Here is a 16,374-nt window from a genome sequence, read left to right as displayed (position 1 = left end):
GAGTGTGTGTGTGTGTGTGTGTGTGTGTGTGTGTATGTGTGAGAGAGAGAGAGAGATAGATAGATAGAGAGATAGAGAAGGAAACACCATCATGAAGGCTGAAAGAAGCAATCAATTACAAATGTATATAGTGTTTTTATGAGTCAGAAAAACCCCAGATAAAAAGGGACCAAAACAACACAAGATCATACGTTTGGATGTTTGCATGCAGAGGATGTCAATCCAAACAATAAAACTGAACCAAGTTGTTCCAAATGTAAAATATAATTTGTTGCTGTTTGTTCACATTGATGGTCAGAAGCCCATCAGATATAAAGTGTTTGCTCTATAGCTTTCCAGGGAGATTGAAATGCACTTGTTTTTAATTATATATCAAGTTTAATCAGCTTTCTCACTTAATAGTCTGCTGAGTAGAAGAGGGTTTCTACTATGAACATTTTGAAGCAGTGTTTCACAATCAGCACAGACATTGGATCCAGTGCTGATGAGTGTGGTTTTCCTGCCAGCCCTAGGTAGCAGTAGCTATGGTGACATTTTCACTTCATCGAATTCTAGGCTTCGAGCAAACGCATGCATCGATTGGCCAGTCAACTCTTTTCTGTTCTCTATCACTCACGTAAAAAGACACAGTCACAGAAAATGACTTCATTGCTGCTTTGTGTGTGTGTGTGTGTGTGTGTGTGTGTGTGTGTGTGTGTGTGTGTGTGTGTGTGTGTGTGTGTGTGTGTGTGAGATTCAGCAGTGAGAAAATGTGAGGCATTAGTCATTGTCGGGCACAAGAACACACAGGAGGGAGTTGGTGTGATAGCAGCGACATCACACACACTTCATGCTTTTAATGCCCACCTGCATGCATAAAGCACGGGGACATAGGTAGAACCACAACAAACACACATACTCAAACACTTAGCCAAGTGAATGGGATACGCATGGCCAGTTTTAATGCGCTATAGAACCAAAAGACAGACCACACACATCCACACAGGCTCACTGTATCATTTCATGGGACAGGTCATTCTGATGTCACCATCAATATAAATCACGCTGGCTGTATCAGGCTGAGATTTATTGTTGCTTAGCTGCAGCCTGTTCATGGTCAATATACAAGGTCTGCTCTGAAACAGAGGTTAGAGATCAGAGATATGATGTTGTAGAAGTGACCGGATCTTTTTCTCCTTTCAAATGTACTTTGTCAGTAATTTGTCATAAATTAAATATATGATTATGCTTATATTCTTTTATATTCATTTGTTTGAATTATAATAATTTTCAAAATGAACTTCTGTTTTGTTCTTTCAGGTCTAAACTGGGTCTTTTTCAGTCAAGAATTAGTTTACAGAAAGCAAGTGTAAAGGTAAGGCAACTCTCTCACAAAGATGCAAACACTGTAATCCCCTTTCAAGCTAACTCTTTTAAACCATTATACCAAACACTTTGTCTCTCTAATAAGAACATTAAAAGACACTCATGTACTTTCTTTTGAAGCTGTGAGCTCTGATCTGCTACTGTAATGCAGTAATGCCATATCATCTGTCTCTATCATTTCAGTTGAAAGCCAAGAGAAGTGACTGTAACTCCAAGGCAACACACGCAAGGAACGACTACTTGCTAACGCTAGCAGCTGCCAATGTTCACCATGACCGTTACTATCATACTGATCTACTGCACTGCATACAGGTAATTTCACAAAACTGGATTTAAAGAGTTGAACGGTTTGAGCGGTGTGAGAGATTATCCACATCCTTGCAATGAATATGGACATTTTAATTAGATAGAACATTTCTAGGCAGCTGATATTTCAGTTTGTAATGACATTTATTCAACTACAAGTACTGACTTAAGACTATCGCCCGCTGATAATACCCAGAGGGATTTTCCCAGGAAGGGGACACATTTCGTTGGTTCCTAAATTCAAAGGCAGAGGGTACTTTGAATTAAAGCTTCATTCGGAATAAAACTTATTCCTTTTATTTCCTTTTAGTTCACAAAGTCAGACTCCCTTTCAGCGTATACTAAGTAGTTGGAGGGAAATAAAGTCATACATGAAAAAGTGATGATTTTGAGGTTCTCAGTCTTCAAAGAGAGTCATGAGTTCTCTGGATTTGTGCTTTGAAAGGGGCTTATGTGAGAAAAAAGAAAATCCCGCAAAATGAGACATCCTGATGTTTCCTTTTACCGAATGATTGGTAGGCATGAAATTGTTTTTCCCACAGAGTTGAATGAACTGAAATAAGGCCAGAGGAACTCTCAAGAAGCTTTGAGGAAGTTTGGCCCTTTAAAAAAACTGTAGAAAAGATTACAAAAGTGAATACATTTGCTAAATCAGTGATGTGTACTTTTTTATGTGCAATTCATCTTCTATTTTGAGCTTATAATCAAATCCGACACCATCATGACATTCATCGCGTGTTTTCATCATAGTTGTAGGAAGTAGGTTTCCTGATTTTCTTAATGTACACATTTTATCTGATCAAGTAAACATGTTCTGCAACTCAAAGTGATTCATTTTCACACAATGCAAATTAGCTGTCACCACTAACAATTATTTCATCAGTGGGAGTTTGCTATGTGGAAACATCTGGTGACCTTTCTAGCACGTGCACATAAACAAAACACTTGAGGACGTTTGACAAAAAAATCTCTTGTGGTTTAAGACAAGACAAGTACACATTAACACAGGTTGGCAGACTGCTCTATGCATCGAAACACGCCTCAGATTCTGTGAATAACTTGAGCCGCTGAGTAACAGTGAGGTCATCCTTTTGTAAATGCTGTGTAAACATGTCAATCTGACACACACCATTATGCAGTATTTATATAGACACACAGACATCACATGTGGGATGTTTTTGTCTGTATCCTGACATCCATTAGTGATGTCTGATTACTGATTTGGTAGTTAACACACACACAGACACTTAGGGAGTGTTACAGCCCAGTTAGAACACATAAACACCATGCAATATATAAAGTCATTTCAACATTTATGAATTTGAAACAAACAAAACATAGAAAAAGGAATCTGTAGTTTTTATGTCAGTGATGTCTGTTATGCTAAATGGTAATATAGTGAAGAAAGAAAAAACACAGGATAAGGAGACATACACATAAGAGTAACAAGGTGACCCTGGAATTTTGTGATTTGATTTGTCAGTCTAAACCATAAGCAATCTGTAATATTGATTCTATCTGCTTCTCTCTCTGTTTATTATTTGTTTGCTTTATGTTCCCCCCCCCGCAGTGTTGTGTTATTTCTATCCTCACATGCTCGTCCCTGTCTCCTTGTCTCTCACAAACTCGGCCTTAGGCGTGTTCGAGCATCTATACTACGAGGCCATTCTAAATAATAGATCCTTAGCTCCTTGCGACAGAAGGACAGGACTGCAGGGAAATATGCATGTGCACAAGTACATGCGTGCAAACACACAGATAGAACGAGGGACATTGCTAGAGGGAGTCAATCTGCTCATCCTCTCTCCCTCCTCTTCAGCTTTTACTGTGGTGTGTATAGGTCCTCACCTGAAAGCCGCTGACAACAACACTTCTAACAGGGGGGGGGGGGAGGCGGGGGGCAACAATTTGCAAGAAAGTACAAGTTCTTTTCACAGTCTTGGCTCCGGAGAGATAAGTGAGAAACACAGTCCAGAAATCAGCACAAATGGATTATGAATAGCAGCCATACGATGAAAGTAAAACCAAGACGTTACATCACCCTAAAAGCACAGATTGTCTCCATTTAAGACTGCCATTATATTCAACCTTTAAAATCCTTTCTGTGCTCTTAGTACATTGCATTGCCATGAACACTATTCATCAGACACAGCTTGTGGAGGACATTTTAGAATAGAAACATAGACTTCTAAATGTAAATATTCAGATATGTTACAGATATTCTGACAATGTGTCAGCTCAAAGTGGATCAAGGCATTTCTGTCTTTAACCCCAAGCCATATAGAGGATAATGGGCGGAATGTGATAGACAATAGAAGGGATTTCTAAACATTGGAGACTTGTAATTAAAAGCCTTGTTTGAATCTTAACTTCATAAATACTGTCTGTGCGGTCTGTGGCTGCAGCACTAACACCTCACACTGAGCTACTGTCCTTGTCAATGCGACAGTGGTAGTGAAAGGGCAGAGGAGGCTCAAACTGCTCCACGTCTCCCTCTGCTGTTGGCTGGCGATGCTCTTACCGACCATCTTTTAATTCCCCTGCTAGACACACACTCACTCTCACAATTAGACCTCTGCTGCCCTGTCTGGTCCTCTGCGCTGTACTTATTGTTCAGGCTGATGCAGTCATTCAACCCAAAAACAAACACACACATACAATGCCCAGGATGGGGACGGGGCTTTTTCTGGAAGCTGACTCACTGGGTTTCAAACTTTCAACCCGTTTCAACACTACCGTAAAAGGATGGAAGAAGGAGGGGAGGAAGAGAAGAAAGGGGGAGGAGGAAATGAGCAGAGTGATGAAGGAACATTTATAGAGAAGTCAGCCAACAACCCACCCTTAATGACATAATTTCCTTCTCAATTTCCCATTGTTTTATAAGTCTGAGTATGTGTGTGCAAAGGCTACGTTTGTTTGTGGAGAGCCAACATATCAAATAAATGTTTTTTTATATGTTGGCTCTCTGGGTGAGAAAAATACATTTTTAAGGTGATCTTGTAGACTTGGCCTAAAGCATCACTCTGACCAGTGAAGAGTGTGAGCTTTTATAGAGTACCTTGGCTAGAAGAGCGTAAGAATGTATTTCAAAAGAGGAAGAGTGTGTGTGTGTGTGTGTGTGTGTGTGTGTGTGTGTGTGTGTGTGTGTGTCTGCGGTCTCTGTTTTTTGTTGAATTGGAATCCGAACCCCTTCACCTCACCCTGCAGCTGTGAGAATGCTGTCCAAAGAACACACACACACACACAGCACGCACGCACACACACACACACACTCTTCCATACACTCTTTCTCTCCGTCTGTTTTTCGCTTTTTCATAACTTTTCATAAGTTTACTCTTCCCTTCTTCTCCTCTCTGTCCTCTCCAATAACCTCTATCGCTCCTCTCTGTCTGTTTGGCACCGCGGCCTTCCACTTGGCAGGACTATCAAAGCTCCCAATAGAAATGCTGTTAATTTAGAGTTAGAGTGCAAACACCATTAAAAACGTCTTCAAATCGGCACTTCAGTTCCCACCTCTAATGATTAGAGCTGCTCATTTTCAGTCATTCCTTTGAATTTGCTCTTGAATACATTTGACTTTTGAATATGGATCCTTTGAGAAAAACGGTTAAAAGCTTCCGTTGAAGCGGTTGAATAAGGAAATGACATTGGCTTAATCCATTTCTTACTGTAACCTCTCTCTCCGTCCTGTAGGCCTTGGACGGCAGGATCTATGAGCACGTGAAAGACTACCTGGTAGAGCTGAGTCGTACCGAGCTAGAGGCATCGCAAGCCTCTCACAACACCTTCCAGTTCCTGTTGGACAAATCCACCAGGGTGAGTCAGATGTGTGGAACAACACAGACCTTCAGCACTCATGTATAAGTTAGTTGAAATACAGTTGTTCTGGTCTTAAAACAGATACTGTCGGGAAAAGCTTCTAAACATAAAGTCACATTCTAAGTGATTTCTTTTGCAACAAAATGTGTATTTCTCTGGTGAACTTGATGCAACCACATAACATTTTGAGTTCATTCATTATTACTAGGCCCTGTGTTTGCATAGATTACACAGTAGGTGAAATGTGCCTAGGGTTGGTGGTTGGAAGCGTTAAACAAATGCCTTGGATATGTGTTTTGTATTCTTGTTTTTTGTTTAAAGGGTGCAATCTACTCCATATACATTTGAATCAATTAATTATAACGAGATTCATTAATTTAAAAACCAAAACACCGCTCTGCACTTTGTTTTCATGAATACAGAATGTGTGCAGAACAGCTGAGCACAGTGCCTCTCAAAGCACCTGCAGATAGGATGGTGTGTTATTTAACTGGTTTCACACTTTACTGGAGTTGAATTACTTTTCTCTAAAGGAACTTAACTTGTCTGCACTGCTAGCCATGGCAAGCTCTTTGACCAGACATTGATCCCATGAAAAAGCAAATTACCAAAGTCTGAGTGAATATAAAACACTCACCAAATGGAGACTAAAATGGTGGCTGTAAGAGGTTTGTAGTTGAATCCATGCAAAGGCAGGAGAGGCTGTGGTCAGTGAGGATTCTCTGATGTCACAGTGAATAGATCCCAATCTCCCTCTGTTTTCCTCTCAGGTAATACAAGAATACAACCAGCAGTTGTTCATGCAGGAGAACCCAGTGTTTCACAAAGCACACGACTTCCAGTTCCAGCCCAGCGATTGTGACACGGTAAGAAACACAGTTTGTATATGAACCTGTTTTAGACAACAAGATAGTCGCTCAATCCTCCCATTCATTTCACTCTCAAACACAAACACAAAGTTAGTAATTAGCCTCTTGTGTTGACACATGAGGACGTCTCCTCCCACATGTTCTCTCTCCTCCGATATTGCACTTTACATCTCTGGCTAAAGTCCTTACTTGCTCTTTAGCAGTCGAGTCTCTGAAACAGAATTCATGTATTTTTATTCTTGTACTTTTAGAGAATCCCATTAATAAATCCGGGGCTGAGAGTCTTGCCAAGCTGGAAATCCACGAGCCAAGCCTCTTATCATTCTTATGCTCTAGAGACATCCTCGGCTCTTTTGTTTTCCAGCTTCATGTCTTTATGGTAACTCTTCAGGACGGAGTTGTCCAGTTAACTATAGTGTCTGACAGCTCAACAAAAGCATGAATCTGCTCTGTTCTAATATGAATCGTTTTAACATCAAATGTAATGTTTCCACTGGGAGATTTTCTTTGTAGTCCTAGGTTATTTTCATCATTAACACAAGTTACACACCCTTTTTCTTTTGTATTAAATGATTGCTGGACGTTTGAAAATATTTCAAATGGTCGTTTATCGATCTGAAGTCTTTGTTATCAGAATGCAGCAGTGGGCAGGATGCTGTCTCACCCCTCTGGGGGCGTATTAAGTATTTCTGGCTAGAAGAGATGTCTCCCGGTGGACCTTGGTCCTCTATGGCTTTCCTTTTCTCTTGTGCTTGAGTCATGTTGTGCTCTCTTGATTCTCAGCTTCTTTCCCTCTTTCACACTATCACTGTTACACTTCTTCCCATAAACTGGTAACATTTCTCTAAACAACAAAGTGCTTCTCCCTCCCTGTATCCCCCCCAATCCTGTTTAACCTTTGCTAACACTTTTCCCTCACCTTTTTTTCCATTAACCCCTCCTTGTGTTTGTGTGTCTGTGTGTTTGCATTGCTGCTCTTGCGTGTGTGTGTGTGTGTGTGTGTGTGTGTGTGTGTGTGTGTGTGTGTGTGTGGACGCTTGCCTTTGTGTACCAGACTCTGAGCTCGGTGCCGCAGTTGGTGGACATTGAGCCGTCGCCCGTCAGTGCCATGAGAATGACCCTGGCACAGGTAGTCTTAACTGTTGTTAGCATTCTTCACTCTCATCCCTGACACCATGGATCATCTGCTCCATTCATCTCTATCTATTTATCTGACTCAGCCTTGGTGTGTGCCTTGGCAGTCTCAGACATTTAGTGTTTCTCACTTCAAGCTGTGTTGCCTTTCTTTTCAGTAGTAAAGTGGATAGTAGCATAAAACGGTCTTACCTAAGTCAGAGTTTGAACGAGGAAGCTTTGAAGACATTTCTCCTGTGATCTGTTTCTTAATATGTCATTGTATATAGACGGATGATCCCGCTGCTGCGTGCATATTCTTGATTTTTTTTCAACAGGAAACCCGTCTATTAGGGAGTAAATAAGGCTAATTATCTTAGTAGCAGTATTTTTACTATGAGAGCTGTGATACCCTGCCTTATCCAACTGCTCCATGATATTGAGCAGGGAGCTGTATTTTCTGGATTACTGAATACCGCTGTTATGAAAGTGACTCCACAGCACCATAAAGCTTTGATACTGTCATCTGTTGCTGAGTAATGCATTCGCAACACACAGATGACTTATCAGATACTGTAACCTTTTTGCTGTTGCATCATCTTCTGAAATTTCACGTAAACATTGCCTTCCTGTAGATACATGCCTAAAAGGTTTGGTTGTATGAATTTTGGTTCAAAATAAGGTAATGGTTGACAGTATGACAATCTCTATACAAGTTTATTCTCTGCCCACATGTCAAGATACTTGCTAAATGTGAATAACTCTATAAACAGAAAATGATCTTTCTACTATACCAAGGGTTGAATAATATTAAAACTTAGGACTAAATATAAATTGGATTAAGGATTCATATGTTTTTGTTTTTTTAGGATAACACTTTTATTGCATTTTTCATTTTGCCTTTATTGCGCATAAATAGTCTGAAATGCATTTGCTGTCGTTTCTACTGCAGGTTGTGTAGACACCTTGGAGCCTCTTTCTGCTTTTAAATCCATTAAAACAGCTCACATAGAAATACTGCTGCTTTGACTTAAGTGTGATGCCCAACTGTTCAGCGTCAAGTTTTATATTAGTCAAGACAATGGTATGTCGCTGCAAGCTGTGGTGCGGGGGAGATGCTTTTTTTAGAAAACAATGGGGGGCTATGATGTGTGATATGATGTATTAAAGAAGAGTGTTGTAGCTTTGTATAGTGACAAAAGTTACAATATAGAAAATACATTTTAAACTGAGAGTCTAAGAGCGTTTTTCAAATGTTCCTACAAGGATACACAGTACTTCCTGTTGTACACAGTCATCTGAATGACTGTTATTATGACAGAGGAGGTTGTTATAAATGTGCAGCGCTGTGCTTCACATTTCCCTTATCTGGCAGGATGACAAGTCGTATTTTTCTCTGTTATAATATATACAGGGGTTGCTAATGGTTTATCATTGTAACCTTGATCTGATTGTTATTATCTGATGTAGACAAATCAACACAATTAAAATGCAATCAGACCATTGTAATGTAACTACATCAAGATATTTAAGAATATGGAAATCATTGTTTTTCTACTGCAGTGAGTCACCTTACTGTATGTCCTATATAAACATACATATCCTGTGTATATAACATTTTAAGTTGCCCCCAGACTTATTAGGGGTATACAGTCCTGCTTATATTGAAGAATATACCTGAAATCCAGAATGAGGAACCTGAACAAATATAATTACAGAACAGCCCGTAAAGGTCACATTCAAGGAAATGCAAGAGGTGCAAGATTCAAAGTGTTTTGTATAAGCAATTATTCAGCAAAGTAGGCAGTAGATGCTGGTAGGCAATTTGAAATAAAAATGCTTATTTACTCTGTTTACTCTATTCACATTAAAGCAATAAGCAATCAAGGCAATAAGTCACTTTGGAGCCGCTGTTTGAGTCTAGCTTTCTGCCCCCCTGCCTTAACTTCCCTTCTTGCCTGACTGTAATTAAGCTGTAAATCTCCCGTGTAATACTCTTCGTTTCACACCTATACTTAGCCAGATTTATGCCTTCTTGTTACTGAAGCGGCACATAATTAATAGATATGATGTGCATGGAAACGTGCAATTAAAATATCCTGTTCCATAGTCTAGCTAGCACACTTGTATTATCAGATTATGGGAACCCCAGCCTCTGAGGTCTAGGAGTAGACATCAGTGACACTGAATGTCCATCCTGAGGCTTAGTTTGTTTTTGTCGGAAGTGACAAATGCTATTTTTTCAAACGTTATAGGCTACAGAAATATGTCACAGAATGCGTCAATAATATATAAATTACATGAACACTTGATTTTCATAAAGTAGAGATAGAAGTTTAGCTCCAGCATGATTTTTTTTATCTGACAGAATGTGGATTTGTTTTTTTAAATATATAGCTATATTATAACTTATAACAGAAATGACGTCTTTGCACTCTAATCGAGCAGTTTTTTCACAACTCGTAAGACATATAGCCACATCATTTTAGATATCGTCATGAAAATGATCTCTTTGGGTTGTGTGCCTATTCCTACAGTCTACAATTAAAAGACAGAGCTAAAGTGCTCCTTTTTAGACAATCATAATAATGCTATTTTCTTAAAATCTAGAATATTTTTCTACAGCATCAAATAGGAATGACAAAAAAATCAACAGTAAAGAAAAGTATTATTTATTAAGAATCCTCACTAGAAATGTATGTGCTGTAGTTGTTGACTCCTTCCCTGCAGTAACATAGATTCAGCGTTAGCTTAGCAAACTAGCCCTTTTTATCAATAACAACATCAAAATGTGGCTAGGGCATATACTATAGTTTCTTAATCTTCTGTAGCGCCATTATTTGTGACAACGCTCTGGCATATTTGTATTTATTCAAACCAATCACAATAGTCTTGGAGCGCTCTCAGCACAGGATGCAGGGACGGTGCTCTTAAGAAACAGTTATTCAAAGATAGCATAAGTAGAAGAGGATATGTGGCAAATTGCAGGATTATACCTACATTGTCAATCCGCTGAGTCATATTCATATTTTCTTACAAAGTATTTTGGTTGAGTGACTACTTAGTTGCTAAATATTTTAAATTCAGCAGCAATTATCATTCAGTCTGCCTATCTGCATGACTGACGTAACAGTATGCGATTGACATCAGAACTCATCAGGACTATCAGGGCTGAGTTTGATGATAATTGGACTTGCAGTGACCGAACAACCCACCAACTGTCATCTGATTGTCATTCAAAGGCAGCTAAAATTCACATTAGCTGACATCACCTTTTCCAACCTTGCCCTTCCCTCTTTTAACCGGTAAGGAGAGCACAGAGGAAGAAAGAAATACAGACATCTTCCATGTGAAATAAGCTCAAAAAAAGGGTCATTACTTTAGCAGAAAAAAAGGGCGATCATGATTTATTGCATTACTCATAGTAAGTCAAATGCACAATATATAATGTATTATGGTTCAGTTGTTGGTATGTGATGGATTAGTGACAAGGTGTTTCAACTATGAACTTGAAGACATAGCCCACATAGCTGCTTTAATTGTTATTTGCAAAATAAATTCCATTTCAATATTCCTGTTGCCATGCACCTCCTGCTCTCTCGCTTTGTAGCACAGACAACTACACACACTCACACAGCCGTGCTCTTCTACATGTGGTTTTAATAGAAGCTATTTCTTTCCAAGAGGTTAACAATAGAGCTTTGCAACACACGTGGTATTAATGATGAGAGAGGGAAACCACCTTTTTCTCACACACTTTCTTTAGCTCAATTAACAGCTTCTGCACATCACACGCCTTGTGCTGTCACCACCGACAGTGTACTTATGAGAGCATTGTGTGTGTGTGTGTGTGTGTGTGTGTGTGTGTGTGTGTGTGTGTGTGTGTGTGTGTGTGTGTGTGTGTGTGTGTGTGTGTGTGTGTGTGTGTGTGTGTGTGTGTGTGTGTGTGTGTGTGTGTCTTTTCTTAAGGGCTGCAGCTATCGATTATTACAAAAACGGAGTATTCTTTAAATTATGTTATCAATTAAGTGAGTAATCGGTTAATAAATAATGTGGCTTTATTTAGGAACAATACTAAATATACAGAGAAAATAAGAATCATTAATATTTTGCAGGCATATTTCTGACTGTGCAAAATGCAAAGAATTTGCATTGATGATTTTTAGTAATCCAGTTACCTGATTAGAGTTTCTGCAGGAAAGTGTAAAACATTGTTTGATACATGTTTGTGAGTGCGTTCATACATACGACCACTGGAGAGAGTGTGCATTTAAATCCTTTCACACATACATCTCATTTTGTGTAGTAGAGTATGTGTGTTGCCTGCTTGCAGAACGTATATAAACCCCCCCTCCACTCTCTCTGTGCATGCTGTAGGTGATGGAGGAGCTGGAGAATGAACGTTGGGCCACCTACACTTCCCATGATCCCTCACTTTCGGTGAGACGCCTCCCCTCACTCTGCGTACGTTGCAGCTTTCCAGCCAAGACAAAATAACTTTAATGAAATTTGAAAACATTGGAGGAAACATTATGATTATTTAGTATTATTATTATAAAGTATACAGGTTCGAAAATGCATATTAATACATTATTTAAATCAGCATTTAAAAGGGTGCTGCACTTTTTGACTTGGCTGTAAAGTGCACATCTGACACTAAATCAGAAGTAGAATAGCACAAGTTCACCACATAATATCATCTGTGAGTGATTTGTGTTGCATGCATGGAGGCTTCTTTACCACCTTCCAAATGAACAACACGATGACCGTATAGTGTACCTGTAGTTACAGTATATCTCTACTTTTTCAATTCAGCACTTTCAGAAAATTAATTTTAAACCCTAAGGCAGTACCTAATAATCCTAGACTTTCCATTTTTTACGGTTTCATTATAAGTGAAACCCACCCAGCTATAAGACTTCTCCTGACAAATCACTTCCTGAATCTTGTAAATTGTAAAATAATTGACCTCAGCACCGCTGCCTAATCATCTGTCACACCATTACAGCCTCTTAAAACGCCCCACTTCCCCCATTGGAATACTGATGTAGCCCTCTCACGACAGGCACTTTTTATTTCATGACCCCTAGCTTAAATGGCCAGAGGATCACCACATTATGAACATGTGTTGGTATGTGTTGCATGTAATGGGGGTGGACTGCTTTAACCATGAACAAATAGTTTGCCATTTTAAGAAATATACGTACTGTATTGGCTTTCTCTGTGAAAGTTAGATGTTCAGATAGGAACCACTGTCATGTCTGTTGCTAGAGCTGAGAGCTGGCTAGCTTAGCTTAGCACAAAGACTGGAAACACATTTTCTTTGGTATGCATTATCAAACAAGATCTAATGCTTTATTTAGGAGAATTTAGATGATCAAGTATGTAGAGTTTATTAGCATTACAGAGAGCCAGGCTAGCTACTAAGCTAACCGGGTGCTGGTGACAGCTTTATATGTTTATATATAAACTGTACAGACATAAGACAGTGTTGATTTTTCATTTAGCTGAATAAGCACCTTTTACTAAATGTTAAAAAAAATCCTTTATAGCAAAAGTGACTGCTTTTCCAAGAGGGAAAGGGGGGGTGGGGGATGTGTGTGTATATATCTGTTGTGAACGTCTCAAAGTGCCAAATGATATGTGGCCATATCTAGCATGTCCCTGTGTGTGCTTGACTGGATATACAGTATACTTGAGTTATGGATATTTATTTAAAAGTAGGTTTTTGCATTTGTGCTTCTGTCTCTCCACTGGATTTCAACAACGGGCTTGTCAGACGTGTGTGTGTGTGTGTGTGTGTGTGTGTGTGTGTGTGTGTGTGTGTGTGTGTGTGTGTGTGTGTGTGTGTGTACCTATGGCTGTCTGGAATGTCTGTATGTGTGTGTTTGTCTTTATTAGAGTCGACAGCTGGAGTCGGAGACGGGCACGACGGAGGAGCACAGTCTGAACAAAGAGGCCAGGAGATGGGCAACCAGAATCGCCAGAGAACACAAGAACATCATACATTACAAGAGAGTAAGACGGAGACGAATGCCCGTTTCAGAAATAAAATATGTTTTCGAAAGACACACATGTGCTATTTCTAACCCCGGATGGGTGTGTGTGTTGTTTTCAGTGTCTGGAGGAGTGTGAGAACCATGGCTTGCCCCCCACAGAGCAGGGGAGACTAGATCTGGAGTTGAAGATCGACGAGACCAAAGAAAACATACGCAAAGCTGAGGTACCTGACTCACATTGTCAACATTTCTTTTTGTTCACACAGTGGATACATATTGGGATATTTGTGTCTGCTGAGATTGCTGGTGCACAAAAGGGAAGGGTCTTTATAGTGAATGGAAAATGTTTTTCCCCTAAAATATATGCTATTAAATCTGTGATACAAACGAGTTGCATATCATTGTAGACTCACTTCCTGCCTCTTTCCTCTGTTTCTTTGATAACATAAAACTCAGCCCTGTCTTATATTTCCTCTACCCATTGTCTGGGCTGCGTGACTAATTATTTGGTAAATGTTTTGAATGTGAATAGTTGCAGTTGGCCTTCAGTCTGACTCTGCTCAGCTAACGGAGAAGGAGGCAATTAAAGTAACAAGCATGGCCCAGGATCGATCAATACACCTTTCACATTGCAGGAGATGTCCGATCATTCATGTTGTTTGACCACTCACCTGTCCGCCTTTCCACCTGTAGAGATGTCTATCATGTATGTATTGATTCCCACAGATTCAACCTGTCAAAGTATGAATGAGATCGCTGCGTCATCCGTCATCTCTCTCCTCTCCATTCTGTCTCTCTGTCTTTCAAAGTCTCTAATGTTATGGCTTTTGGTTGCTGTTTTCTTTTTTTGTTCATTCTCTCCCCAAAGTCTTTCTTCCTCCATACTGCTTTCTGTTCAGGTTTTCAAATATCTAGCACCCTCTGCTGTCACGCCCAAAAAACCTTTCACTTCTGATGTTACCTCTCTGTGTGATCACTATTTCACTATAGTTTTATATTTTCATCCCCTGAGGTAATGTTGCTCTTTTAAAGATAGATAGATAGATCTTTAATTTGTCATTGTACAGGTGCAACGAAATTACAATGAACTCAAGGTGTCAACACGCAACAACAAGACAATATAAAAACAACAAGACAATATAAAAACAACAAGAAACTATAAAAACAAGAAATGGGACTTAAAGGGGACCTATCATGCAAAATGCACTTTTGTACGTCTTTTATACATGAATATGTGTCCCTGGTGTTCCAGGGAATTCACCAAGTGTCAGAAAACACAACCCTCTCTATTTTCCTCCATACCCAAATCTCTTAAAAAGGGGCTGCAATGGATCTGATACAGACTGATCCAGATTTGAACACTTCTAGGACATCACAGAAGTGGCACTATGGGCCAACTCCACCAATCAGGAGGAGACAGCCACGGACATTGCAGTTCGAAAGCGCTGGAGACGCTGTAGTACATATGCCAGGCCTGTAAATGGTGCTGTTCTCACAGAATCAGCCCATGCTAAGACATTGTTAAATTGAGCGAAATGAGGAATGGCTAAAATGCATGATCTGTTTGGTATTTTGAAAAATAAAAAGTATAAATATGCCTTATATAGGTATGGTCCTACACTATATTATTAAAATATAGCATGATAGGTCCACTTTAAGCTAGTATATTAACATTCAAACAGGATTACTTACAAAAAATAAACCTAAAACTTCCCAACTTGAACCTAAATTAATATATTATAAGTGCTTGTAGAAAGTGTTTATTATCTGAATGATTTAACAAAAAACATCTAAGCATATCATCCACAACCTCATGAGCTGGAACTATTCCCCTGAGCCGGGGAGCATTGGAGGTCTGGGGGCCGGGGGCTAAATTGAGACAGTTGGCAGGACAGCAGCTGGGGTGTAAAGCTGGGGAGTGGGGACCCAGTTAATTACCTCTGGATGGAGAAGGTGTGCAGCAGTCTTAAAGATGGCACCTGGAGAGGGACAGCAACACACAGGAAACTTATTGTCAGGGACCAAGCAGTAAGGCAACAGGACACAGGAGTTGTTTAAAGAAACTTGTTTCAAGAGGTAAACAGAAATACCTCTTATGAATATAACAGCAACTTAAAGGTAGGGTAGGTAAGAATGGAGAAAACAGCTCGAGTACGCTAGAATTTGAAAGTACGCAGCCGAAAAAAATCTGCCCCTTCCTTCAGACTTCCTTACAGAGCCCCTCCTCCAACACACACGAACGCGCACATGACCAATGAGGTCACAAGATAAGTTTGTGCACGAGATGGAAGGCTGACAGGCAGGTAGGCCATCCAGTTATTTTAGCTGGGCCGGCTGTACACACTGTACAACGTGCATACTGCACCACACTGTACAACACACACAGCACCTAAAGCATGTCATAGGCTATATATCAGGATACAGCCGTTGTGTATTTTATTATGTGAAGCACTAAATGGTTTTAGAAAAATAATCACTCTTTGTTGTAGATATCTACTAAACCTAAACCTCCTAACTGTACTAACCTTTACCTTCGGTGGCCTTTACCTCTAGTCGCGCGGTACAACTTCCTGTAGAGTAAAGAGATTTACGCGTGAGCTCCTGGTCCCCTAGCTCGTAGCCCCCACCTCCGAGAGACCTCCTCGATATTGCGCCTATGTTGACTACCCAGAAGGTGCCTACATAAAGGCGTGTCACTAAAATTTTCTCACCTGCGTGCCGGCCTTAATAGAGTCGGTTAATGTCGAGACGTACGTAGGGACCTAAATAAAATAATTGACGAAATTAGTGCTACGCTACAAATGTCACCCTTGTCGACACTTCCAGAGCACGTCTTCGTCTTGTCAACATTTATATATAGTGAGTAATATTGTCCGGATGTAATGAGAGACATAAACCATACG

General features: G+C 39.9%; 1 protein-coding gene across 1 annotated transcript in view; it reads left to right on the top strand.

The window, feature by feature from the left end:
- Positions 1-16,374, top strand: part of LOC104945134 (FCH and double SH3 domains protein 2) — a 45,749-nt gene that overhangs the window by 25,753 nt on the left and 3,622 nt on the right. Inside the window, exons 7-13 of the mRNA XM_010770763.1 lie at positions 1,300-1,354; positions 1,549-1,677; positions 5,365-5,487; positions 6,261-6,356; positions 7,414-7,488; positions 13,374-13,490; positions 13,591-13,794. Coding sequence (XP_010769065.1) covers positions 1,300-1,354; positions 1,549-1,677; positions 5,365-5,487; positions 6,261-6,356; positions 7,414-7,488; positions 13,374-13,490; positions 13,591-13,794 — 799 coding nt within the window. The remainder of the gene's footprint in view (positions 1-1,299; positions 1,355-1,548; positions 1,678-5,364; positions 5,488-6,260; positions 6,357-7,413; positions 7,489-13,373; positions 13,491-13,590; positions 13,795-16,374) is intronic.

The sequence above is a fragment of the Notothenia coriiceps genome, unplaced genomic scaffold (assembly GCF_000735185.1).
Source record: "Notothenia coriiceps isolate Sejong01 unplaced genomic scaffold, NC01 NC01_scaffold00009193, whole genome shotgun sequence".
NCBI classification, from domain to species: domain Eukaryota; kingdom Metazoa; phylum Chordata; class Actinopteri; order Perciformes; family Nototheniidae; genus Notothenia; species Notothenia coriiceps.
Note: the sequence above shows the minus strand (reverse complement) of the source record. Positions and strands in the feature narration are given on the sequence as shown.